The 25,464-nt window shown below is 67.5% G+C and overlaps 3 protein-coding genes across 3 annotated transcripts; 1 reads left to right on the top strand and 2 right to left on the bottom strand.

Moving 5' to 3' along the window:
- Positions 1-215: 215 nt before the first annotated feature.
- On the top strand, positions 216-1,793 carry LOC135316451 (granzyme M-like). The gene is made up of 4 exons (XM_064469899.1): positions 216-475; positions 585-729; positions 1,047-1,304; positions 1,514-1,793. Exons 1-4 carry the CDS (start codon positions 216-218, stop codon positions 1,739-1,741), a joined length of 891 nt encoding a protein of 296 aa, XP_064325969.1. The 3' UTR covers positions 1,742-1,793.
- Positions 1,713-18,217, bottom strand: APC2 (APC regulator of WNT signaling pathway 2). Its single transcript, XM_064469319.1, has 15 exons — positions 18,152-18,217; positions 13,536-13,694; positions 13,327-13,417; positions 13,086-13,254; positions 12,887-12,995; positions 12,673-12,786; positions 12,336-12,413; positions 10,721-10,813; positions 10,239-10,623; positions 10,017-10,112; positions 9,747-9,886; positions 9,578-9,655; positions 9,370-9,486; positions 9,072-9,286; positions 1,713-8,986 (listed from the first exon to the last, which is right to left on the bottom strand). Exons 2-15 carry the CDS (start codon positions 13,674-13,676, stop codon positions 3,532-3,534), a joined length of 7,281 nt encoding a protein of 2,426 aa, XP_064325389.1. The 5' UTR covers positions 13,677-13,694; positions 18,152-18,217; the 3' UTR covers positions 1,713-3,531.
- A 2,918-nt stretch (positions 18,218-21,135) lies between these two features.
- Positions 21,136-23,197, bottom strand: RPS15 (ribosomal protein S15). Its single transcript, XM_064469644.1, has 4 exons — positions 23,095-23,197; positions 22,659-22,744; positions 22,182-22,416; positions 21,136-21,465 (listed from the first exon to the last, which is right to left on the bottom strand). The coding sequence occupies exons 1-4, from the start codon at positions 23,095-23,097 to the stop codon at positions 21,352-21,354; spliced, it is 438 nt and encodes a 145-aa protein (XP_064325714.1). The 5' UTR covers positions 23,098-23,197; the 3' UTR covers positions 21,136-21,351.
- Between the last annotated feature and the right edge of the window lie 2,267 nt (positions 23,198-25,464).

Below are 25,464 nucleotides of genomic sequence, written 5' to 3'. Positions count from 1 at the left end.
ATCGCATTGCCTCCGCGGAGGGACGAGGAGCAGGCGGGCGCTGCCACCCCACAGCGGGTGAAGGATGGTGGCGAGGGGTGCCCTGGGGCGTCTGCTGCTGCTGCTGACCCTCCCTTCGGCCGGGCTGGGTGAGCACCAGGGCGGTGGGTTGGGGGCGGCCAGCGGGGTCTTGGCATTGCTGGTGGGGGGCCAGCTTGCAGGGATGGGTTTGCTGGATGCGATGCAGGGGACGGGGTGCTGGGGAGCCCCAGCCTTTCCCCCTTGGAGGGGCAGCCAACTGGCGGCAGCGGGACTGGGCCAGGCTCTCCCCAGCAGCCCAGGGCTCGCGCCAGTCATTGGTCATCGGGGGACGCGAGGCCAAACCCCACTCCAGACCCTACATGGTGTCCATCCAGCACTGGGGGGCTCACGTGTGCGGGGGAGCGCTGCTGCGCAAGCAGTGGGTGCTGACGGCCGCCCACTGCCTCTCTGAGAGGTGAGTCCGGAGTGGCCGCGTCCTGCCCGGTGCAGGGACGCTGGTCTTGGCGGGGCTCCACGTGGCTGGCAGCAGGCTGCTGCCGACACCGGTTCCTGCTGCGGGGCAGGACGACTGCCGGCAGGACGGTGGTGGTGGGGCTGCACAGCCTGAAGGATCGCAGGGTGGACACGCAGACCTTCCCGATCCGGTCAGTCTGTCCCCACCCCGGCTATAACAAGAAGACGATGGAAAACGACCTTCTCCTGCTCCAGGTGGGGCTTGCGCCGGCCGTGGGGAAGGGTTTGCCATGGGCTGGAGGGGTGTGACGGTTGGTGATGCCAGGAAATGCTGCCAGGGAGGGGGCCAAGTGGGTTCACGCTGCACCGGTGCAGCTGGACTGAGGGGCTGGGTGACATTTCCTCTTCTCACCTCGGAGCGTTTTCACAGCTCGGTGACATCTCCCTGCTCCCGCGGGCGCTGCACCTGCTCGGGGCTCCCCGTCGGCCGCCTGCCTGCAGCGGCGGGGTGCTTCCTGCCAGCCCTCGGCTGTGGTGGGGGTCTGACACTGCCCACGCCACCCTCCCCGCAGCTGAAGGGGACGGTGAAGCTGAGCAAGACACGGAAGCTCATCGGGCTGCTGCGGCGGGAGCCGGCGGACGGGGCGGCGTGCAGCCTGGCGGGCTGGGGCATCAGCAAGCGCAACGGGAGCGTCTCAACCACGCTGCAGGAGCTGGAGGTCACGGTGCTGAACACACGGATGTGCAACAACAGCCGCTTCTGGAACGGCGAGATCAGCCCCACCATGATCTGCTTCTGGGGACGCCACAGGGGCTCGGGACCCGCTAAGGTGAGGAGCTGGGGCGGGGGGGGGGCAAAGGGCTTTGCAAGGGGACCAAGCGGCTGCAAAGCTCTGTCCCCGCACCGAGCCGCCGTTCCCGTGGTGGGGGCACTCTGGGAAGATGCTCACCCCAAGCAGAGAGGCAAGATGCCCCCCTGGCCATGATGGGGTCCTTGGCCCCCAGTCGGGGTCCGCTCCCCACTATCACCTCCACTCAGGGTGACTCCGGGGGCCCCTTGGTGTGCGGGAAGCGGGCAGAGGTGGCCGGCGTGCTGTCCTTCTCCAGCCCGACCTTCACGGACCCTTTGAAGCCACCGGTCGCCACCTCGGCCGTGAAGCACAAGAAATGGATCTGGAAAACGATGTTGTTGGGCTGCAGCTCCCCCCAGCCCAGGCACGTGGGACAGACAGACCACCCCTTCCTATTTACACAGGTTGGCTTTTAATTCTTAATACTGTCCAGACTCCCGGTAAAATAACATCCTTAGTACATACATACAGCGATGGCGGAAGCAGGGCACCGCGAAACCCGGCGGGATTGTCCGTAGAGGAGGGCTGAAGCCGATGGGCACGCATGGAGCAGAGGCGGGCAAGAGTGGGGCTGGGCGGTGGGGCTTGAACCCGGGGCCGCAGCCGAGCGTGTGGGGCGATGCTGGCCCTCCCGGCACATCCTCCTCTCGGTTATGGCACTCGGCAGTGGGGATGCCTGCTGCCCTTGGGGGCTTTGCCCCCTTTTCTTCAGCTCCAGCCCCGGGTCCCGCTGTGCTGGCTGCAGCCTCCCAGCCGCCGCCGGAGCAGAGGTGTCCAGCGGGCACTGGGGCGTGCACATCCCCGTGACCCCGGTGCACGTCCCTGGGGACCCCATGCATGTCCCCTGGCCTCAGTGCATACCCCTGTGGCCCCACGGCCCCGGTGCAACTCCCCAGAGCCCCTCACTACGTCCCCACAGCCCCGTGGGTGTCCCTGCATCCCCTGCACATGTCCCCGTAGCCCCGTGTCTGTCCCTGCAGCACCCCAATGACGCTGGCATGTGGGGGGCTCATAGGCCACCCCATCCAAAGCGGGCAGTGAGTGGTAGGGTGGGAGGATCAGGAGGCACCCAGGGGGTTGGGGAGCACCCGGATCGGGGGGTCCCTCTGCAGCCCATCCTGCTCCCCAGGGCCGAGGATCTTCCTGCACACCCCCACCTCAGCACATGGGGCTGACTGGCAGCAGGAGTGGGGGCGTCCCCCGTGTTTTGGGGCTGGGAGCCCCCATGCTCGTGGGCGTAATCCAGTCCCGGATGGATTCGTGTCCACAGCATGCGGGGATGTGCTGGGATCCTGGCTGTGAGCCGGCGCAGGGCTCTGCCACGCCAGGGCGGGAGGCTGGGGGGCTGCAGAGCGGGGTGAGGGGCCCCAGACCCTTCCCCAGGGGTTGGGCACCCTGGTGCCAGCTCAGCACCCCATCCCCTCCCAGAGCAGCTCCCCAGCCCCGTGACATGGCCCTGCGAGCAGCCCCCTGTGACGAGCCCGTCAGGACCACAGCCGCCCACCAGCGAGCCCCTGCCCAGCTCCTCCCGTGCCTTTTCCACCCGACGCCGCCCTGAACCAGCGGAGGCGCCGCGGCTGCAGGGTACCCGTTAGCAATCAGCCGGGCAGCTTCGTTAGGAGCCTCCAGCAGCACGAAGTGGGGGTCCCAGCCCCCTCTCCCCATGGCCACGCACTCTCCTCCCACAAAGCTTCTCCCTGCCTTGATCCACCCGTGCGTTCTCTCCCCTCGTTAATAAATGAGCTGTGATTGCTGGCAGGGCCGGCTCTCGGTGCTGAGACGAGCTGTAGCATGCAGCGGAGACCTGGCGTGGGGGTGTGGTGTGCCATCTTCCCTGCGTGCAGGATCAGGCCCTGGTTCAGCCTCTGCCCGAGGCGGGGGAGCGGCACGGGGGACGTGAGGACACGGCCTCTGCTCACCTTGTCCTGGGGTGTCCCTCAGCAGGAGGTGGCCACCGAGATGCATCTCGGTTTGGGGCATCAGCCCCAGCGCCCAGCGGGTCCCCCCAGCTCTGCCCGGTCCTTGGCACTGGGAATTGCGGTGCTCCGGTACAGCAAGACCCCAGCCAGGACAGGCAGCGGGTTGGGGTGACTCGCTGGTCCCCAGCTGTCCTGCGTCGCCATGCCCCCCCAGCACAGTCCTGGCCAGCTCCCATGGGGCAGGGGGTGTCACGGGACCCTCGCCGGGGCTTCACCCACGCAGATGCTCAAGCCTGGATTTTCTCCACCGCCTTGTCGGCCACTGCCGTCACCACCATGGGGCTGGGGACGTAGTTGAAGGGGGTGACGCGGGCGGCTCTGCTCGGGGAGCCGTGCCGGCTGGCAGGGAAGGTCCCGGCCGGCGCCTCGTGGCCGAAGGAGATGGGCAGGGTGGCCTTGGCGGGGGCCAGGGCTTCGCCATCGCAGGCGGCGCGGGTGTGCGGGGGCCCCTCGCGGGTCTCCAGCGTGGGAGAGGTGCTGGAGTTGGTCTTGGTGGTGGAGAAGTCCTCGGTCTGCACCACGGCGTCGCTGGTCTTCCTGGGGCCGGGCGTGCCGGGGCGCTCCTCCTCACCAGCGTCCGCCAGTGGCAGGGCGGAGGAGGGCAGCGTGCTCTTGAGGATGTGGGGGATGTCTTCGTCCCGAATCCTCCGCCATGTGCCCTTCATCATCACCACCGGTGGCTTCGCCTGCTGCCCACCGGGTGCTGCCTCGGTCTGCCGCCGCCGTGCCGAAGCCTCGGAGCGGGCGGAGAGGACGGAGGAAGGGCTGCCCGTCCTCCGTGCCACGCTGATGTTGGGCGAGGATGAATACCTCTTGAAGGGCTCGGGCGTGGGGATGCTGGTCTTCACCGGCAGCCGGGACGGGCTCTCAGAGCTGGTCCTCCGCGGCGGCTTGGCACCGGCGGGGGCTTTGCTGCCAGGCTGGGCCCTGGGGATGAGGGGCCGTGGGCTGGGGGCGGCTGGCTTGGCCGCCTTGAGCTCCTCGCAGCGGGAGGAGCAGAGGAAGACGGCCGGGAGGGCGGTGCGGCTGCGCTGCGGGGAGGCACGGCGAGGCAGCGAGGCCGTCGGCTGCGCCGGGGAGAGCTCGGCGCGGTGCCGCAGCAGCAGGCTGGAGGATTCCTTGATGAAGGTGAGCTGGCGAAGGAAGCCGGAACGGTCCGAGTCGCTCCCGCTGGAACGGGCCGATGACATCCGCACCAGGTTGAGCCGGCTGCCCCCCGGCCTGCCGCCCGGCGCCTTGCCAGCATCCGCCTGCTCCTCCAGCACCGGCATCGTCCCCCGCCCCGGCAGCACCTTCCTGCTGGGCTTCTGCATGAAAGGGATGCGGACGGGCGACTTCTGCGTCTTGGACTGCTTGGGGGCCGGGGACTTGGGGGCTGGGGCTCTGGCTGGGGGTCCTGGCGGGGAGGGTGAGCCGCCCGCCTTGCCCGCAGCCGGGGGACCCTGCTTGGCGAGCTGGGAGGGCGACGGTAGCTTCTTGGGTGCGTGCTGGGAGGGGGTGGAGGTGCGGGAGGAGCCTGAAGAGGGGGGTCCCTTGCCAATGCGGGCAGGTGGTGTCGTGCTCCTCTTGGGCAGCGCCAGGTCCCCAGTTTCGGGGGGCTTGCCCAGCCGGTGCAGGCTCCGTGAGCGCTGCTGGCTCAGGGAGAGGTTCTTGGCCGGTGGCACCTCGGGCTTCGCCACGGGGCTTTTCTTCGGGGTGGCCCGCGGGCTGGGGGCGTCCTTGGCCAGGCTGGGCATGTAGATGACGGTCCTGCCACGGAAGACCACGGGCAGGTTGGGCACCGGCTTGGTGGGTGCCGGGCTCTGCTCCGTCCTGGCGCTTCGGCGGCTGGTGGGATGGGTGCCCGGTGCGTCCTTCCTCTCTGGGCGGCTCTTGCTGTGCTCCCTCCTCGCCACATCCCGGCCAGCCACGCTGCCCGTCCGCTTCTTCTCCTGCCTGCCCAGGGAGAGCTGCAGGGTGGACCCGACCGAGAGACCCGACATGAAGGAGAGGATGGAGTCAGACTCGGAGGAAGGCTCCCGCGAGAGGGAGGCAGCAGCCTGGTGCAGCCAGGTGACAATGGAGTTGGCACCTTCCTGGATGGCTTGCCACTCCACGCTGTCCAGGTCTGAGCCCCGGTCAGAGCCGGCATCCTCGGCGGGATGATGCCTCGCCTCCACCTTCCGATCCCTCCCGCCAGCCCCCAGCGGCTTCTGCTTGCGCTCCACCATCCTCCGGCGAGCCGAGGGCCGCCGGCGCTTGGGCATGGCTGAGCCAATGCACTTCTGCAGCAGGTCATCCTCCGAGTTGAGGCTGGGGGAGCTGGGGGAGCCCCCCTGTGCCTGCCCCATCGCTGTGGCTGACCGCGGCCGGGGGGCTTTGCCGCAGGGCTGGCCCCGCTCCTCGCCGTCAGAGAGGTTGGCATCGCTCAGGGAGCTCATGGAGGAGCTGAGGGAGTAGCACGGCGGCGTCTCATCAGCAATGAGGTTGTTCTGTGGTTTCGCCTTCGCCGGCCGCGGACTGGGCTCAGGCTCCCTCCGGGGAACAGAGCCACCCAAGCGCTCCTTCTTGGGTGCCCGGCTGGGCTGAGCTCTGCTGCCAGACACCTCCCTGCCCGCCTCGGGCAGCTCGTCCGAGTCCTGCTCGTAGAAGCAGTAGACGGCTTCCTCCGTCGGCGTGGTGTGGCACAGCGACTGGAAGGCTACCCCATCCTCCTGGGGCGCATCCTTCTTCCCGGGGGAACCACTGGCCCTCCCCACCTCCAGCTCCAGGCTGCGTCCGCTCTTCGGGGGGGGCTGGCCCCGCTTCCCCTCCCCGCCTTGGCCATGGCTCGACCCTACTTTCCCTTTGCAGGCTGAGCTCAGCCGGGCAGGCGCCGAGCTGCTGGAGGCAGCTCTCCTGGCCTGGAGGGTGCCGGCGCTGCCCGCCTCGTGCTGTCCCTCGGGCAGGACCGCTGCCGGGCGCCCCGTCCCCGGGCCGCGGGGATGCGGAGCCTCCTCAGCAGCCGGATAGCGCAGGGTCTCATCGCTCAGTGAGGCGGCGCTGGAGAAGTTGACAGGGGTCCCATCGGCCGAGTCGGTGAAGGAGTCGTCATCCTTGAAGAGGTCGCGGGCGGTGGCACGCAGGTGCTTGGGGACGCCGGTGTGTGCGTGGGCTGGCACCAGCATGTAGACAGGGACGTGCACAGGCTTCTTTGTCTGGGGGTGCAGGACCTGGCCGGAGAGCAGGGACGTCTTCACCTTGCGGAAGCGGGAGGGCATGGCAGAGCTGATGCACTCCTTCAGGATCTCGATGTCATCGTCGTCGGGGGGCTCGGGGCGGTCGGCCCGCCGGCGGCCCTCCAGGTACCGCTCCTCCCGCCGCTCCTCCCGTTTCTCGTGAGCCGCAAAATTCAGGCTGTTCTTCTCCGGGAATGTGGGCATCAGCTTGAGCTCCACGTCCTTCTGCACATAGTGCTCGTGGAGGGGCAGGGCGCTCAGGCTGGAGGCGCAGGAGAAGTTCTCGTTGGGTTTCTCCACCGTGAAGTAGACCATGGAGTCCAGGTCCTGGGGCAGCTGGAAGCGTTCCTTGAAGTCAGTGATCTCCATGAACTTCTTGACGTTGTTCTCCCACTGGATGTTGAACTGGCTGGTCTCCTTCTCAGGTTGGCAGCCCAGCTCGAAGAGGGGCGTCTTGCTGCGGCTGGGCGGCATGGTCTGCCCAGGGCTGTCCGGCAGCTCGCTGGGGCTGATGGTGCCGCTGATCATCTCGCTGCAAGGGTCGCTCTGGATGGAGCTGGCGATGGAGGGGCTCTCGAAGCTGCCCAGGGAGCTGACAGAGCTGCAGCGGCTCATCACCAGCGGCGTCTCCTGGATGTAGTTCTCCGAGGAGCTTGAGGGCGTGAGGTCATCCTGACGTGATGGTGATGACTCCCGCAGGAAGACCTTGTCGCGCTTTGGGAAGGGGATGGTGATGGGCTGGGAAATCCTCACCGGCGTGGCCGGACCCAGATCCGCCACCTTCTCCTTCTCGTGCCTCTCCTCCTCACCTTCCCCATCCCCTTCCTCCATTTCCAGGATCTCCAGGGACGAATCACTGTCCAGGTCGTTCTCGCTGTGGCTCTGCCCATCCAGCACGTTGTCAGCTGAGGAGAGGGAGGAGAGGGAGCTGCACCGGGAGAAGCAGATTGGGGTGTCCTCCACTGAGTATTTCTGCACTGACTCCTGCTCTGTCGCGGCTGGTGGCTGGGCAGGCAGCTTCTCTGGGATCTTGCTCAAGGACTCGGCCGTCTGCAGCAGCGCAGGGGGGAGCCAGGCTTGCTTTCTGCCCAGGAGGGAGGGGTGGTGGCCAGCACCGGTGGCCACGCCGCTCTTGGCCAGGCTCTCGAGCAGGGGGACGTGCTGGTAGGATGGAGAGAGTTTGATGGTGCGGACCTGGGGGTCGGGGGAGAGCTTGCTGCCTGCCTCCTTCTTCCACTCGGGCTCCTTGTCCAGTGCCTTGGGGCTGGGGAAAGTCACCGTCTTCTTGGCCCGTTCCGGCAGGTCTCGCTGCTCCGGCTTCTCCGGCTCAGACGTGTCTCTACCCTTGAGCGTGGGGGGTTCAACCCGCTCCGGCTTGCTGCCCAGGATGCTCTTGAGGTCAAGCCGGCTCGGCCGCTTCTGGTACCGCTGCAGCTCGTCCCGGTAGTCAAGGAAGGTGGCCCTGGTGCAGGGCTTCATGTGCTCCTTGGTGCAGTAGCCGTCGCTGGTGCTGCCGCTGTTGAGGCTGTCGTTGGACAGGCTGGTGTAGGCGGTCTTGAGCCGCAGCAGCGTGTGCGCCCGGCTCAGGCTCTCGCGCTTGGCGAAGCCGCCGGCGTCCGAGAGGCGGCACGGCGAGCAGGACTGGGCACGTGCCTCGTGCACCTCCTCGGGGCCGTACTGCCAGTCCAGGCAGTGGTCCTCCGAGCTGAGGCTGAAGCTGTCATCCGAGGACGTGTGCATGGTGGAGATGTCCTCCACCAGCTTGTCAATCTTGGCCACCGTGCTGGAGATCTTGTTGGCCAACTTCTCGGCAGCCAGCGAGACGTCGTCCTCCAGCAGCGGTGGCTTCTTGGGCTCAGCTGGTTTGCCGCTGCCGTCCTTCTCCGGCTCTGGGCATCGCCTCTGTGCCAGCGCCCGGGGCAGCGCCTGCCCCTGGAGGAAGGAGGAGTTGAGGAACATGGAGAGGACGGAGGCGCTGGCCGTTTCCACGCCGGTGGAGACATTGGGCACCTCGTCATCGTCAAAGCAGCCGGAGTCGGAGGCGTAGTCCTTCACCAGGCTCTCCATGTGCCGTGTCGGCTTCTTGGCGCTCTGGCTCTTCAGGCTCTGCTTCTCCATGGTGTCGAAGGTCTCAGCCAAGTGCTTGGCATCCAGCTCAGCCTCCAGCGCCTTCTGCTTGCGCATGTAGAGCGAGGGCATGCAGGAGCCCGGCGAGACGACGGCGGCGTCCTTGTACTTGGGGGGCCGGTTGGTGAGGAGGTTGCGGAGAGCGGCCGCGCTGCCCATGGCGATCATCTTGTGCTTGGAGTGGATGAGGTTGCGCAGCATGCTGACCGCCCCCAGGTCCCAGAGCAGCTCCTGGTCGCGGGGGCTGCGGGCGGACAGGTTCCAGAGGGTGCCGCAGGCGTTGCTGACAATGGTGAGGCTGTGCGAGCGCAGGTGCTGCAGCAGCGTCTGCAGGCAGTTGTGGTCCCGGAGCACCTGCCTGTGGGACAGGGGAGACCCCCGGCTGTCAGCACAGTCCCTGAGCCCCCTCCCCAGCACTGCCCCCACTCTGCGGAGACCCTCACCTGTAGTCCTCCCGCGTGGCGATGAGGCTGGAGACGTTCCGGAGGATGCCGCCGCCGCTCTCGATGATGGCCAGCGAGTTGCTCTGGCACTTGTAGGTGAGGGTGCTCACCAGGAAGCCCAGGGCTCCCTCCACCCCGCAGATGGCGGCTTTGTTCTCCGTGCTGTGCGCCGACAGGTTCCACAGCGCGCTCAGGACGCTCTTCAGTGTGGACTCCTGTCCCGGGGGACACACACACCCCCACTGTCAGCCGCCGTCCGCCCGCCCCGGTGCCCGCTCCCGCCCGCGCCGGTGCTCACCTTGCCGGCGTGCAGCGCACACCGCGTCAGCCCGGTGACGCTGCCCACCTCCCGCAGCACCTTCTTGCTGTTGATGTCAGCTCGCCAGGAGAGGTTCCTCAGGATGCTGGAGACCACCTGGGAGAGCAGAGCGGGGCGGCTGGGTGCGGGGACCATCCTCCTGCCCGTCCCCCTCCCCGGGGGAGCCCCCCTCGCCACCAGCACCCACCTGGTGAAGCTCCTCGCTGTCGGAGCCCAGCTGAGCCACGATGGCCTCCATGCAGCCCCGGCGGGAGCACAGCGTCGCCTGCGAGGAGGATGAGGGTGGTGAGGGCGATGCCGCAGCCCCCCGGCCCCACTCCCCACCCTGCAGCTCCCCCCCCAGGACTCCCCCCGACCTTGTTGACCACGTCGCCGAAGGTGAGGTTGGTGAGGGCCATCCCCGCGTAGCGCCGCAGCGCCAGGTTCAGGGGGTCACTTGTCATCTTGTGCATCTCGTAGTCCACCTGCAGCAGCTCGGCCACCGCCTGCAGCCCACCTGTGGGACGAGGCGGGGGGTGACTTGGGCAAGAGGTTTTCCCCACACACACCCCCCCAGCACTGCTGTGGTACCAGGGAGGAGGGTGGGCAGGGATGGAGTCCCCTCCCCATGCCCACCCCGTGCTCACCCAGCTCGTTCATGGCCCGCCGGTACTCCTCGTCGAAGGAGAGCTTCATGATGGCGCAGGTGGCCTGGCAGATCTGGGGCTCGATGGGCACCGGCGCTGCAGGGAGAGGCGGGGGGTCAGCCCCGGGGTCTGGCACTGATGGTTCCCCCCCATCACCTGCTGCCGCTGGCACACACGGGTGCTCACAGCCACGTGCATCCCGCACCCCACTTGCCCCCGTACCTGCGCTGTCCTCGGGGCCTCGGCCCCCGTCCCTGCTCTGCATCTGCAGCCAGTCCCAGCAAGTCTCCGAGTAGGAGCGGATCTGCTCCAGCACGTGCAGCACCCGCATCTCCTTCTTGGCCTGGCCCTCATCGGGTTGGGAGAACACGATGTTGTGGAGGGCGGCGTTGGCACGCATGCGGGCGTCCTTGGCGCCGGCGGGGCTCTCGGGGGGCCCCGGCTCGCCGTCCGAGTCGTGCAGGATCTGGATGAGCAGGGGCAGGCAGCCCGACTTGCGCATGGCCAGGCAGCTCTCCTGCGAGCTGGACATGGCCAGCAGCGTGCGGGACATGTCATCCTTGTCCCGCGTGGCCAGCATGGACAGGAGCCAGAAGACCACCTCCACCTGCGGGAGGGGGACTCGGGGTTAAACACGGCCACCCCCCCTGCCCCACCTTGCCGTGCTCCCCACCCCGGCCGACTCCGGCGCGGCTGCCCCTCACCTTGCTGCTGCCCAGACTGCTGCCCCCCTCCTCGGGGTGGGTCGGGGGATCCAGGCTGCCGTCCCCCTCCATGCCTGGCACCTTCCCGCAGAGCTGCAGAGAAGGGGGGGGGCAGATGGGGACAGGTTGCAACGCGCCACCCTCACCCCCCCCGCCCATCCCCTCCCCGCTTTTCAGGAACCCACTGGTGCCATTAAATTCGGCAGCATTTCCCAGTCATTGCAATTGTTGCTTTCGTCAGTGCCAGGGTTATATTTTAAGCCGGAGCTGGGGATGATTGGGGTGGGGGGAGGCTGCCACGGCAGCAGGCTCGGGGAAGGAAGAGCGTGGGTGAGGCGAGTGGGGTGGGCGGCGTGGAGTGTGCCGGGGCTGAGCCTGCGGCGCCGCTTGTGTGGGCTGGCGAAGGAGGGGCTGGGCGGGACATTGGGCTGGCTGGGGCAACGGAGGGGCTGGGGGCGATGGAGGGGCTGGGGGCGATGGAGGGGCTGGGGGTGATGGAGGGGCTGGGGTGATGGACGGGCTGGGGGTGATGGAGGGGCTGGGGTGATGATGGGGCTGGGGTGATGGAGGGACTGGGGGTGATGGAGGGGCCGTGGGTGATGGAGGGGCTGGGGGGAATGGAGGGGAATGGAGGGACTGGGGGTGATGGAGGAGCTGGGGGTGATGGAGGGGCTGGGGGTGATAGACGGGCTGGGGTGATGGAGGGACTGGGGGTGATGGAGGGGCCATGGGTGATGGAAGGGCTGGGGGTGATGGAGGGGCTGGGGGCGATGGAGGGGCTGGGGGCGATGGAGGAGCTGGGGTGATGGAGGGGCTGGGGGCGGTGGAGGGGCCGTGGGTGATGGAGGTGCTGGGGGCGATGGAGGGGCTGGGGGCGATGGAGGAGCCGTGGGTGATGGAGGGGCTGGGGGTGGTGGAGGAGCTGGGGGTGATGGAGGGGCTGGGGGCGATGGAGGAGCTGGGGTGATGGAGGGGCTGGGGGCGGTGGAGGGGCCGTGGGTGATGGAGGGGCTGGGGGTGGTGGAGGAGCTGGGGGTGATGGAGGGGCTGGGGGTGATGGAGGGGCTGGGGGCGATGGAGGGGCTGGGGGTGATGGAGGGGCTGGGGGCGATGGAGGGGCTGGGGGTGATGGAGGTGCTGGGGGCGATGGAGGGGCCGTGGGTGATGGAGGGGCTGGGGGTGATGGAGGGGCTGGGGGCGATGGAGGGGCTGGGGGTGATGGAGGGGCTGGGGGTGATGGAGGGGCTGGGGGCGATTGAGCGGCTGGGCGTGATGGAGGGGCCAGAGACAATGGCGGGGCCGTGGCGATGGCAGATGCCCACCCCGGTGGCTCCGGCAGCCGGCAGATGCTGCCGGAGCCACCGTGCCCACCCGCTGCGCGCCATGGCCTACTTCTCGTCTCCATGGCAACTGCCCATTTTCACGGTGCCCGAGCCACACAAAGCCCTGGCTGTGCTGCGCTGGCAGGCGATGGGGACAGGATGGGGACAGTGGCGGGGGGGCTGTGCCTGGCCCCCTCCTCCACCCTCCCCAGGCTCTTCTGCCCCATGGGGACAAGGGACAGACCCCAGCGATGGCCCCTCGCCCCCGCTGGGCTCAGCCCCATCCCCACTACCTGCGGCTCTGGCTGCTGCACCTTGTCCTGTGCCTCCATGAGCTCTTTGTCGATCTGCTCCAGCCGGGATGCGCGGATCTGTGGGGGCAGAGCGGGTGTCAGCAAGGGCTGGGACCCCCCCCCCTTCTGAGACCCCCCCCAGCACCCCCAGAGCCAGGGGTGAGGGTGCGCAGAGGTGATGCGAGAGTGCAGAGAGTTGGGTGCAAAGAACTGGTGCGAGGGTGCACCGGGCTGGGTGCGAGGGTGCAGGATGGAGTGGGAAGGCAGCTGGAGCCCCCCCAGGCACAGGGGGTGGGGGCAGCGAGGAGGGGAAGGGACGGCTCCCGCCCGCCCTGACCTGCGCCCGCTGCACCATCTCGTCCGCCGTCCCGAAGCGCTCCTCCATCAGCGAGCGGATGTGCTGGGCCTCGAACTCCAGCTGCTGCCGGATGAGATCCATCTGCATGGAGAACTGGGAGGGGGGTGTGGGCAGAGGAGGGGGACAGCATGAGGGCGATGGGGTCCTGCCTGTGCCCCAGGGCTTGGGGGGGTGCTGGGATGCCCCCACTCACTGTCTCCACGTGGGGCAGCTCGTCCAGGCGCGTGGCCAGGCTCTGCAGCTGGGTGTAGTACCACACCTTCTCCTTCTCCTCCTTCTCGATCTCGCCCAGCAAGAAGCACCTGGGGGGGGGGAGCGTCAGCGAGGGCCCCCCAGCCCCCCCCTTGCCCCATTCCTCCCCCCCAGCCCCGCTCATCCCCCCCAGCCATCACCTCTCCCGGTCGAGCTCCTCCAGCAGCCGGAGGGTGGCTCTGCCCAGGTCCCCGGCGCCATCCCAGTGGGGCGCGGGTGGCGGTGGGCTGTCCTCGGCGCTGCGGCCGCCTCCGGCCACCTCCGGCGGGAACTTGAGGTTGTAGAGGCTGGTGATGTCCATCTGCAGGGCTGGGGGACGGGGGCAGCAGCATAAGGGTGGGCTTGGCGGGACTCTCCTCCCCACCCTGCCTGGGCACCCACCTTTCAGCTGGTCCAGGACCTCCGTCTGCCCTGAGGACACCATGACCCGCGCCTCCTGCTCCAGCTTGCCCTGGAGGTGCTTCAGGACCTCCTAAAACAGGGATGGAGCGGTCAGCGGAGCCGGGGGACGCAGTGGGGAGCCTCTGTGTGCCCTTCCCTGCAGCCCCAGCACCGGGTCCGTGTGCCCCCCTCCCTGGGCTTGTCCTCACTTTCATGTCCGAGGTCTCATTCTCCAGCTTGGAGAGGTGGTTGGAGTTGTCCTCCAGCTCCCGCCGGAGGTGGCTGTTCTCCTTCTTCAGCGCCTCCACCTGCCGCACCAGCTGGTCGTACGAGGCGATGGAGCCGGACATCTTCACCTCCTCCAGCACCTGCGGAGGGTGGGGAGTGGGCAGCACCCCGGGGTGCTCCCTGCAACCTGCCCCACAGCACCCTCACTGCCCCTCAGCACCCCACCACCTGCCCAGGAACACAGCACAGCCCGGGGGACCCCCACCACCCGCACCCCCCACCATGGAGGGGGCAGAGTGCCCCAGCAAGAGCTGGTGGCCCCCCCAAAGCCTCTCAGAAGGGGGGTCCCCAGCACAGGGTGGGTGTTTGGCCCTGGCCCCCCACAGGCAGGTAGCCCCGGCCCCTCCAGCTCCCTGCCAGCCCCCCGCCAGCCCCTGCCTGATTTCCATCCTCCGCAGCAGCTCAGCCCTCCGCTCCCTTCCCCCTTTGTCTAGCTTTTGTCTTCTCCTTCTCTGAACTAGCTCCCGCTTCGCTCCCTCCCGCAGCAGGGCCAGCCGGCCCCCCCCGGCAGCGCCCCCCAGCCCCGCTTTGCCCCCTCCAACACCCCCAAACCCCCTGTCCCCCCCAGCCAGCCCCAGCCCCCCCAAACCTCCTCCTTGCCGCAGCAACCGCCCCTCGCACCTGCCGGGGGGGGGGCACACACGGCACCAGCACACGCGGTCATGGGGGGGGGGGGGGACAGGGACGGGGACCCCCTCGTCACCACCCCAGTGGGTCAGGCTGGCAGCCAAGAGCGCAACGACCCCACGCTGCCTTCGTCAGCGCCACGTGTGTGCACGAGTGTGCGTGTGCGTGCAATGGGTGTGCACGGTGGAGGGGGGGGAGTCCCCTTCTCCCCCCACCCCACTGCACCCCCCGCTCATCCCTCCCTGCGTCCCCCGCAGCGCTAGGCAGGATGGGGCCCGTCCCCTGCTGCAGCGGGGTCAGGGACAGCGGCTGCCCGTGGCGGTGGCAGAGATCGATCCCCCGGCGCTGCCGGTGTCCCTGCCCACCCAAAGCTGCCCCGTGGTGGCTCCCAAACACCCAGGGATCCCTCTGCCTCCGTGAGACCTTTGGGGGAGCTTCAGCACCCACCCCCAGCACAGAGGTCCCACCAGGCAGCGGTTGGACCCAGCACCCTCCCCAAGGCCCCACCAACGTCCTTCCCAGCCCTGGAGCCATCCCGGCCCCCAGCCCAAACTGCTCCCTTGTCCTTGCACCCCACACTGGCTGGGGGGCCCCCACCCGGGGGTGCGTCTCCCCCTCCCCACCACCCAGCTCTTCCCCCGCCGGGGCCAGCCATGCACGGAGGAGACAAAGACACCCACGGTGCAACCCCCCCCCTCCCCATGACCACTGCCCAGGCGGCAAATAAACCCCCAGGAGAGAAATAACCCCCGGGAGGGCTGTGCGGGGGGTGAGGGTGGGGGAGCAAGGGGTGGGGGGCAGCAGAAGGACGGGGGGGTGGGGATGAGGGATGCAGGATCAGGACACAGGCTGCAGAGCAGGGTGGACAATGAGGGATGCAGGAGGGGGGATGGCTGAGGGCTGCAGGGTGAGGGATGCAGGCTGAGGGATGAAGGATGCGGGCTCAGCACGGCCTCCCGTTGCTACGGCGACAGCGGATGGGGCAGCGCAGGCGGGTCCCCGGCCCTTCCCGAGCACCCACCAGACGGGGGTGGGGTGGGGGTCAGCACTGCGGGACACCGTGGGGTGAGGGTGAAAGCTGGAGGCTTCTGGCCCCTCCCAGGGAAATACATCCCCACCCCACCCCTTCCCTGGTACCCCAAACCTCTCCGTGCCGACCGAACTGCTTGGAGTCAGGACTGCCGCCCTCCCTGGCTCAGCTGGGGGTGGGTGCTGCTTGCCCACAGGGTGCCCCCGCCCTGCGCCATGCCGGGGTGCTCCGGCCGCCCTCCCCACAGTGCTGTGTCATGCTGCAGCAGGTCGGGACAGGCTGGGACATGTGGCTGCTGGACGCCCCAGGCGGGACATGGCACCAGCCCCATTGCACAGTGGGGAAACTGAGACACAAAGCTGTTCCCCCCGCCTCCGCCCTGGGAACCCCATCCCCACAGCTCTGCGCCGACACCTTTGGTTCGGGGGCGGGGAGGATGCTGGGGCAGGCAGTGGCTGGAAGAGCCTGGGGGCTGCTGCAGCCCCTCAGTGGGGTGATGGACGGCCTGTGGGACCCCCTCCAGCTCCAGCGGGGCTCTCAGTGCAGCCACAGGGTTGGGGCACCCCAAACCACCAGCTCCCTACCAGCCTTGCCCCAGCTCCTGCCCTGGCAGGGGGAGCCTGGGGGGGGCCGGGGGATGATGGGGGGCAGTCTGAGCTCTGGACCCCCGGTGCCGGGCAGGGACAGGCAGGCGCAGCGGCCGCAGCAGCGCTGGGGATCTGCAGCCTTCGGGGAGGGGCTGGCGCGGCGGCACCTGCATTTGCGAAGCGTCTAGACACAACGGGGAAAGGGGGGGGTCGGGGCTGCAGGAATGAGGGGGGGCCAGGGCTGCAGCCATGCTCCTGCAGCCCATGCTCCAGCACCGTGACGGTCACTGTCCCACGGAACCCAGTGTGCCTCCGCGGGCTGCCGGTGGCTCTGTGGTGCGGGGCTGGGTCCCAGGCAGGGCCCGCGGGCTGCCGTGGGCCCACCCTGGGGGGATGCGATGGCTCGGGGCCGTGGGCACCCGGCTCCTCCGACACCCAACAGCTGCCCACACACACACACTCAGGGCACCCTGAAGCTGGCTGAGGCCACTGGTGGCCTGAATCCATCTGGCAACGTCCTGGTGGGGCAAATGCTGCAGCAGCTCAGCGGGCGGAGAAGCAGCACCTGTGCTGCCCCTCGCAGCGTGCTGCCCCCAGCACCCAGCCCTCACTGCGCTGCCTGCTGCCCTGCCCCGCGCCCGCCGACCCACCGCATCAGCCTCGCGCACCGCACCGCACCATGCCGCACCCTGCCCCAACGCACCGTGTCACCTCGGCCGGGGCTGCCTTGGCCTGGGCAGCGCAGGACAGGGCGGGGGGACCCCTGCACCCCATGCACCCCACAGCCCCCAGCTCCCTCCGTGGCAGCACTGGGGATGGGGATGAGGAGCACGGTCGGGCCCAGCACTGCAGCATCAGCCGAGCGCAGCCGCCTCTGACAAAAGCCACATCTGAGCCCCCCGACCGGCTGCGGCTCCCCGAGTCTCCGGGGACATTAAACAAACAGCGTGTTGTCGCCAGCCCCCGCTGATCGACCCGGCCGCACACGGCAGCCCTGGGGACCCCCAACCACAGCAAACCCACCCCAGGGAGCACCAGGCCAGCCCCGCACACGCAGCCCCCCCATGCACGGGCATATGTGTTGGCACACACAGGGACATATGTGGGGGCACACGCAGGGACACCAGCACATGGGACCTGCTCCACACCCAAGGGCAGCATCCGAGCCCCTGCAGCACCCACGTCCCTCCCACGCCCCTCCACAGCGGCTGCACCCACACACACACACGTATGTTGCGTGCACACGCATATGACGGCCTTTGGACAAATGCGGAGCCTGTGGGGCAAGGGCTGGGGTCTCCTGAGCCCCCAGCAGAGACACCCTCATGCAGGGACCCCCAGGGCCAGCCCCACACCCCAGCCCGTGGGGAAGGCGGCCATGGGAATGGGCACCGGGGCCGGAGGGCAGGAACGTGGCCAGCCCGTGCCCGGGGCAGCACCCACCTCCCACCCCACACCCGGCGGTGGCTGGGGACACCCCTGCCCGGGACACGGCACTGGGGCCCGGGGGATCCCCACCCCTGGGTGGGGTGGAGGTGCTGGTTTAGAGGCTGAGATTTTTGAAGGGCGGGGGGGGAGGGGGGGGGGGAGCGGGCTTGGGATGCGGACTCGGGGTGCAGGTTTGGGGCTTCAGCTCCGGGGCTCAGCCTCAGTCTCGGCGGGGGGGAGCGGTTTGGGCGAGGAGCATCGGGAGGGGCTCCGCGGAGACCCGGGCCCGCATTGCGGGGGGGGAGGGGGGATGCTGCTGCCACCCCAGTGGGGACCCCCCAGCCGCGGGTCCCGCTGCCCCCCATCGCCCTGCCCGCAGGATGGGATGGGGGTGGGATGGGGACGGTCAGTGCTGCCCCCCCCGCCCGGGGGGGTCCCTGCGGAGCCCCGGCATTGTCCGGCCTTTGTCCCCGCAGCCGGGGATGCGGGACGCGGGGGCTAAATGCTGCCCGACCCCCCCCCCCCTCCCCGGACCCCCCGATCACCCCCAGATCCCCCGATTCCCCCCCCAGATCCCCCGGGATGGAGCCGCGCCCGCCGCATGACGGCAGATTCCGCGCAGCCAGGGCCGGGGGGGACCCTCCGCCGCGGGGATGGGGTGGGGGGAGCAAAGCGGGGCCCCCCCCGGACGCATCCAGCCCCCCCCGCCACCCGGCACCGCACCCCGACCCGCCCCCGCCGCCCACCCCCCCGCCGCCCCCCATCCCCGGCGGCTGCAGCGGCCGGAGCCGGCGGGACCCCCGGGGGGTGCTCGGGGGGTGCCGGGGGATGCCGGGGGGCGCCGGGGGGGCAGGTGCGGCCGTACCTCATCCCCGGCGGCGGCGGCGGCGGTGCGGAGCTGGGCGAGGAGCCGGCGCGGCCCCGAGCAGCCGCATCCCGCCCCCGCTCCCCCCCCGCGCTCCCGGCCGGGATCTTCCAGCGCCGCCGCCGCCGTCAGAGGGCGGCAGCCGGGGGCTCCCCGCACCCCCTCGGCTCCATCCAGCCCCCCGCCTCTTTTCCAGTGCCCCCCAAGTGCCGGGGTTCACAGGGTTTGCCCCTTCCCCCCGTCCAAGGGCCAAATCTCCCCCCACCCCCCCACCCCCCCCCGAGCCGGCTGGTGCTGGCACCGTTTCGGGGGGTTCAGCCCTGGGGGCGGCCGCAGCTGCCCGGTGCGGGGCTGAGCCTGGCATCACCCCGGGACGAGCAGGACCCCCGGCTCACCAGCCCCCACCCAGCGGAGCCCCCTCAGCCAGGAGCAGGGACACAAGCTGCAGCCAGGACCTGTGCTGTGCACCACGGCACCGCGCACGCTGAGCCCCCCAACACCCACCGCTCACCGAACCCTTCAGCCACCACACGCCGAGCCCCCCATCACCCACCGCTCGCTCAACCCACCATCGCCCACCTCCTGGCCGGGCTGTCCTGGCTCCCCTCGGAGCTCCCAGGGGTGCGGGGCTGGGCCGGGGGTGCGGGCAGGGCCCCGAGCCGGCCGGGTGACCCCAGCCCTGTCCCCCCACTACTAGCAGAGCTGCACAAGGACTGTCAAGGTCATGTCGCTTGAACCCCGCACCCGGCGATGGGGGACCTTCCAAAGGACACTCAGGTGCCACGGCGTCCCCTGGGAGGGGGCACAGGGCTGGGGTGCGTTTAGCCAAGCCCAGGGGCTGGCGATGGGCCCTGGGAGACCCCACAACACGCCTGGAGCCAGCGGCAGGGACGAGCCAAAAGCGCTCCCCCAAGCTTGGTGCACCCCAGAGCCTCCCGGGCACAACCCTGCTGCTGTGGCCTGGGCAGATCCCACCAGTGCCGAGCCCAGCGGCTCCCAGTGCCGCGGCCTCTCGTTGGGCAAAGGCACAGCTGGTCGGTGCTGGTGAAACTGGGATGAGACCACTGGTGCGCTCGGCACCGTCTGTGGCAGCGGGACACCGTGTCCCGCGTCGCTGCCCGCCCAAAGGCGCGAGGTTTTTTGAGCACGGCTTGTGCCGACACCCATTGCCGCGACGCTCGAGACGTGCTGGGGCAGGGCGGCGGCGTTGGTGCTGGCACGGGGCGGCGCAGGGAGCCCAGCCAGGCGACCGGCACGCCAGGACCAGCATGGACGGCAACAACCGGCCCCTCCGCCGCCTCCGGCGATGTCTTCGCAGAGCGCGGCAGCGATGGGGCTCCGCACAGGGGACGGCGACGCCCGGAAAGGAGCCGGGGACACTGGGGACACCGGTGCTCCTACTCAGAATCCCAGAATCCCAGGCTGGAAGGGACCTCAGGGATCATCTAGCCCAACCTTTCTGGAAAGAGCCCAGCCTAGACAAGATGGCCCAGCGCCCTGTCCAGACGGCTCTTGAAGGTGCCCAACGTGGCCGAGCCAACCCCTTCCCTGGGGAGATTATTCCAACAGTGACTGTCCTCACTGTGAAAAATGTCCCCCTCATGTCCAATCGGAATCTCCCCAAGAGCAACTTGTGTCCATCCCCCCTTGTCCTCTCCATGGGACTCCGTGTAAAAAGGGAGTCTCCGTCTTCTCTGTAGCTGCCCCTTAAGTACTGGCACACGGGGATGAGATCCCCTCCGAGGCTCCTTTTCTCAAGGCTGAACAAACCCAGCCCATCCTCGTATGGCAGCTTCCCAGTCCTCTGATCATCCTGGTGGCCCTTCTCTGGGCCCCTTCCAGCCTGGCCACACCCTTTTTGTACAGCGGGGACCAGAACTGCACACAGCGCTCCAGGTGTGGCCTGGCCAGCGCTGAGTAGAGCGGGATGAAGACTTCTTTATCTCTGCTGGTGATGCCCTTTTTGATGCAGCCCAGCATCCCGTTGGCCTTCTTGGCCGCAGCAGCCACTGCTCGCTCATGCTGAGCTTCCCCTCACCAGGACCCCCAGGTCCCTTCCCACAGAGCTGCTCCCCAGCCAGGTGGATCCCAGTCTGTGCTGCACTCCCGGATTATGTCTTCCCAGGTGCACGACCTTACACTTCTCCTTGTTGAACTCCATAAGGTTCTTGCCGGCCCACTCCTCCCGCCTATCCCAATCTCCCTGCAGAGCAGCTCTCCCTTCTGGCGCGTCTGCTTCCCCACTCAACTTGGTGTCACTTGCAAACACCATCAGGCTACACCTGACCCCGTTACCCAGATCACTTATAAAGATGTTGAATAACATTGGGCCCAATATTGATCCCTGGGGGACCCCCCCAGTGACAGGTCGCCACTTGGAAAAACAGCTATTTACCACCCCCCTTTGGGTGCGGCCTGTCAGCCAGGTCCCCACCCACCGCACACTTCCACACCCGGGACCGGGTGGGTCCTGGTCCCACCGCGGCACCGACGGCGCTGCCCTGGCGCCAGCCGGGTTGACTTGGCCTCTGCCCAGGCTCTGGGGAAGCTCCTGGGCCAGACCGGATCATCCTTGGATCACCCGCCTCGTCCTGAAGAGCAGCTTCTGCCCTGGAGCCGCGAAGGGAAAACATCCCTCCCGCTCAGCCCAAGCTGCGACGCACCAGCTCAACCGCCGCGCCCAGCCACCGCCGCCCCGACTCTGCCAAAAGCCCTCGGAATCCCAGATTTAAGATGAGAAACCAATAGTTTGGGATCTCGGCGTCCTGCGACGCGTCCCTGGCATCTTCCCCCCAGGAGTGGGGCTGGTTCTGAAGCAGGGGGAACCCGCCCACCCCTCAGTTTTCGTGAGCGAGCATTCCCAGGGCGATGCGAGCACCGCTCAAAACGGCACAAAGGGAGGCAAGGAGACGAAGTGCCACTACCCACCTCCCGGCACAGACCAGGGAATTTCATTACTGTAACAAACCCACTTGAAGAGACGCGTTTGCTGCGTGCGTTTACCAAAAAGAAGTGCCAAAAGAAAGGGAAACCTTCAGGAAATCATCAGATCGCAATGAAGACGGAAGCGCGTTGCTCGCCTGTGCCCCAGCCCGCGCACCGCCCGGCCTCAGCCCGGGAACCGCGAGGCCAGGGGAGACACAGCTGGGAGAAATTTCTTTATTTACAGACGTGGAAAAGGCTCCCCCCGCAGCGCTTTGTTACTTCAGAGGAATGAACCTGGAGGAGTGGGTGGCACCGATGCCGGGCCGGCCGTGCTTCACCGGCTTGTAAGTGATGGAGAATTCCCCCAGGTAGTGGCCGATCATTTCGGGCTGGAACAGAAAAGGGAGATGCGTGTTGGCAGGCACCAACCCGGTGAGGTGCAGCCCATGGCCCCCCCAGACCACCCAGCGCTGGGTTGGGGTGGTCACAACCCTCATCCCGTGCTGGGGGGAGTCCCGGTGCAGCCTGTGGCACTGCCGCAGCCGGGCTCCTCCTGCCCCGGCCAGGGCCTGTGGGCCACCGGCACCGCCGGCTCCACGTGAAGCCAGAGGGGCTCGGCGGGACGAGGGGCTCCCCCTGCACCCCGAGAGGCACCACGCCTCCTGTGAGAGGGGACGCGCAAGCCTCGGGGGCTTCTCGGTTGGATTTAACAGCAGGTCCAAGCAGAAAACACCGCTGGATCCTGCCAGCGATACTGGGTCACACCACCTGGCTCCCCACCAGTGATCCCGCTCCCAGGAACCTCACGGATCCGTTCCATCGGAGACGGGCGCCAGCGGGCAGGGAGCCAGGGCCGAGCGCAGTTACTTTGTGACTTCAAAGCCACGCTGAAGCCTCAAGACCCCTCTGCGAGCAACCTCCCCTCAGGGTGGGCCCTTTCAGGTGTCCCTCAGGGTGAGCTCTGCTCCGAGAGGAGCCTCGACCTCCTCTCGGACACGGAGCAGGAGCAGCCTCATATGAGGTGTTACAAAATCAAGGCAGATGCATTCAGGATGCTCGGCTTGTATGAGGACTGGGCTCCCAGGATGCTGCCGTGGCTCCTCACCTTGATCTCCACCTGGTTGAAGGTCTTGCCGTTGTACACGCCGACCATGCTGCCCACCATCTCGGGGAGGATGATCATGTCCCGCAGGTGGGTCTTCACCACCTCTGGCTTCTCCATGGGCGGCGCCTCCTTCTTGGCTTTACGCAGGCGTTTCAGCAGGGAATGCTGCTTGCGGCGCAGCCCCCGGTTGAGGCGCCGGCGCTGGCGGGCGCTGTACAGCTGCATCAGCTGCTCACTGCAAGGGATGGAGACCTGGCCTGGAACGTGGCCCGCGGGGAGCTCCCCAGGGACCCCGCACCTTTACCCTGCTCGGGGATTTCAAACACCCCAAACCGCAGAACCACCCAAAACGCGGGTTGTTGCAAGTGTTTTAGCATGGCCCGAGCTAAGGGTGAGGGGCTCTGCCCCAGCCTGCAGGCAGAGGGGGGCAGCCCCCCGCCCCAGCTCGGAGGGGAGCGCCCTGCTGACGGCTCTTACTGGGACATGTCGAGGAGCTGGTCCAGGTCCACCCCTCTGTAGGTGAATTTTCGGAAGGTTCGTTTCTTCTTCTGCTCCACCTCCGCCTGCAGCGCCGGGGAAGGGGGTGTCAGGGCCGCCGAGACCCGCCTCCACCCCCGCGCCCACGGGAGGGCTGCCGGCACCGCGCTCCGCAGCCCCCCTCCCCACAGGCACCCCCCACCGCCACGCTCAGCGCCGCCGGGCCCAGCCCGGAGGTGCCGGGCCGCCGCCGCGCCGAGGCCTACCCCGGCGGGGGCTGCCGCCGCCCTGGCGGGGCCCGGGGGAGGACAGTCCCCCGCCGCCCAGCGAAGGGGCCGCGCCCCCCTCAGCAGCGGCGGCGCCGCCGGCCCCGGGCGGCCGGTCCCGCGGAGGATGGAGCCCGATAGGAGCCGCCGGCACCGCCGCCCGCACCCACCATCTTGGCTGGGTCTCCTCGGAAAGGGCCGCGCTGAGGGCGGAAGCGGCGGATCTCGCGAGAACAGCGGCGGGGCGGAAGAGACGGGAAGTCCCGCCTCCGGCGGTGCTTCCGCCCTCACTTCCCTTAAAGGGGCCGCGCCCCGCAGGACAGGAGGCACAAGAGGGAGGGGAATAACGAGGGCGTTCGGTGCTACATGGTGCGGGAGAGCAGCCTCGTCCCCCACGACCCCCCTCCTCCTCACGCAGACGGACCGGGGAGCCTTTGGCCGATGGAGCCGCAACCCAAATAGAAGGGCAGATGAGCCCGCATGGCTTTGGGAACCCAAGGGCCGCTTCATCTCAAGCGGACAGTGTTGTGAAACTGCTCCTTCCCCAAGGTGGGAACGCAACGGCAGGAGGGTGCGGTGGTCCCAAAGGCACCTGCAGGGCGACACCCTTGTGGCAGCAGCCTTCATCTCTCAGCAAGGGACCATCATCTTCCACCACCTTCCCGCTTCCCACAGGAGCCGGGCAGCTTTTCCAGCTCAGGCTGCGAATGGAGGCTCCACACGAAGACAGCACAGGCTCAGCTCCGTGCAGAGGTGAGTTTCAGGTGGGTGGAAGGGCCCATGCTAACCCAGAAGAGCTGGTTCCGCGCAGAAGATATTGATGTCCAAAACCTTTTATCCAAGAAAAGCCTGAAAGGCAGCAGCACAGCGATGATGTCACGTCTCCTTCCATTCCGCGGGCTGCTGAAGCGCCAAGGTTTTGCCGCTTTCCACGGTGGGTTTCAGAGAGTAATAAACGACAAACAGAACCTCAATGAGGAAATCCAAGAGGTCGCAGCACGTTGATGGCAGAGCACAAAGTTACGCCTGCACAAACCAAGCAGCTCCGCTTGTGGCACTTTGTGCTCACGGACGTAACCAAGCGAGGAGCGGAGCCATGAGGATTCACAGTGAGCAGAACCGGTACGATCCAACCACGCAACCATGAAAAACCTCCAAACTGACCGAATTCCTTCCAAGAGTGACCTCCCGTGCCACGGGTACACCCCAACACATCCTGATTTGACGCTGTGCTAAGCATGCCTGCAAAAAGCGTCTTTTAAACCCGCAGCATGGCACCATCCACCCCTGAGGTTAAGCCGGATTAAGGGGCGCTGGGCGGAGGAACAAGCGCAGACGCGCAGCCAGCAGCGCACAACCCCCGGGAGAAGGTCCCGTGGGTAGGAGTCGCTTCGGACACGGCCGCTTGCCTCAGGCTCGCGTGTAAAGGGACCACACGCACCACGCTGCTGCCTTCAAGGCAATGGCTCGTTTCACTACGTGGGCCTCGTGTACCATGTTAGGACAGTTCATTTCCCCTGGGCTTAACCCCACATTTAAATGAGGAATGCTGGCGCAGCGCTCTAGAAGAGCCAGGTCAAGCAGTTATGGACACTAATCCATGCAGTAACGTGCTCCTAACTCCATCATTTACGCTGCTCTCGGCAGTTGTGGAGAACCCGCCCCCCCAAAAAAAAGGAGGTTTGCAGGAACTAGATCATCGCTCTGAGGCAGTGACAGCCCGCTTAGTGCGCCAGGCCAGACATGAGGACCACAAACCCCGAGTATGCTCTAGCAGATCACGTCAGCGGCAAGGTTATCTCTGCATTTCAAAAGTGGAGACGGAGAGAGAGAGAAGGGGCACCCTCCTGGAGGCACCAAACCCACGAGACAGCTACACGTGCTCCTCGTAGCTCCTAAGAATGCGTTCCTCGCTGTGCCTTGAAGCCTCAAGGTCAGCCGAAGAGCGGCGTTCCACCCCAGCCCGTCGCCGCCACCAGCGTGCGAAGGGCGCGCCAGCAGGGCTGGGCAGCCGCGGCAAGGGCCCTTCGCCACGCCAAGTCCAGTCCGGGTCAGAGCTGCGACGGCTCTTCGGCCCCTGCAAGGCAAAGCCGGCAGTGCCCCCCCAGACCCTCCACCGCGGCCGATCCTCTCACGAAGAGGGCAAGGGTCGAGTGGGCACGAAGGATTGCTGACTTAATTCCACTGCTAGGAGTTTAACAGTCCATTGAGGCACAGCGTAAGCCTGTATATTGATGGTGAGGCATGATTTTTTCAAGGCTGCCAATTGATTTCTCATGAAAACACAAATTCACAAGAAACTTTTTCTTGTCAAAAGCAAAAATAAAAAAATGGAGACAGGCTTGTGTTTCTAATCCAAATGTACTTCTCTTTATTCAAACCAGGGGTAATCACTGGTTAGTGCAAAATGCACCTAAACCTTTTGCCTGAGGGAAATCTACATCTTAACAAGGCCTCCGTTAACCCCTAATGAAATCCACAGAGGGTTTGAAAGCGTCTGAAGCCCAGATCTAACACCGCGCTTCGTAAGTGACTCTGTG

This window comes from Phalacrocorax carbo, chromosome 19 (genome assembly GCF_963921805.1).
Source record: "Phalacrocorax carbo chromosome 19, bPhaCar2.1, whole genome shotgun sequence".
Classification (NCBI taxonomy): domain Eukaryota; kingdom Metazoa; phylum Chordata; class Aves; order Suliformes; family Phalacrocoracidae; genus Phalacrocorax; species Phalacrocorax carbo.
The sequence above is the reverse complement of the archived record's forward strand: the minus strand, read 5'-3'. Positions and strand labels throughout refer to the sequence as shown.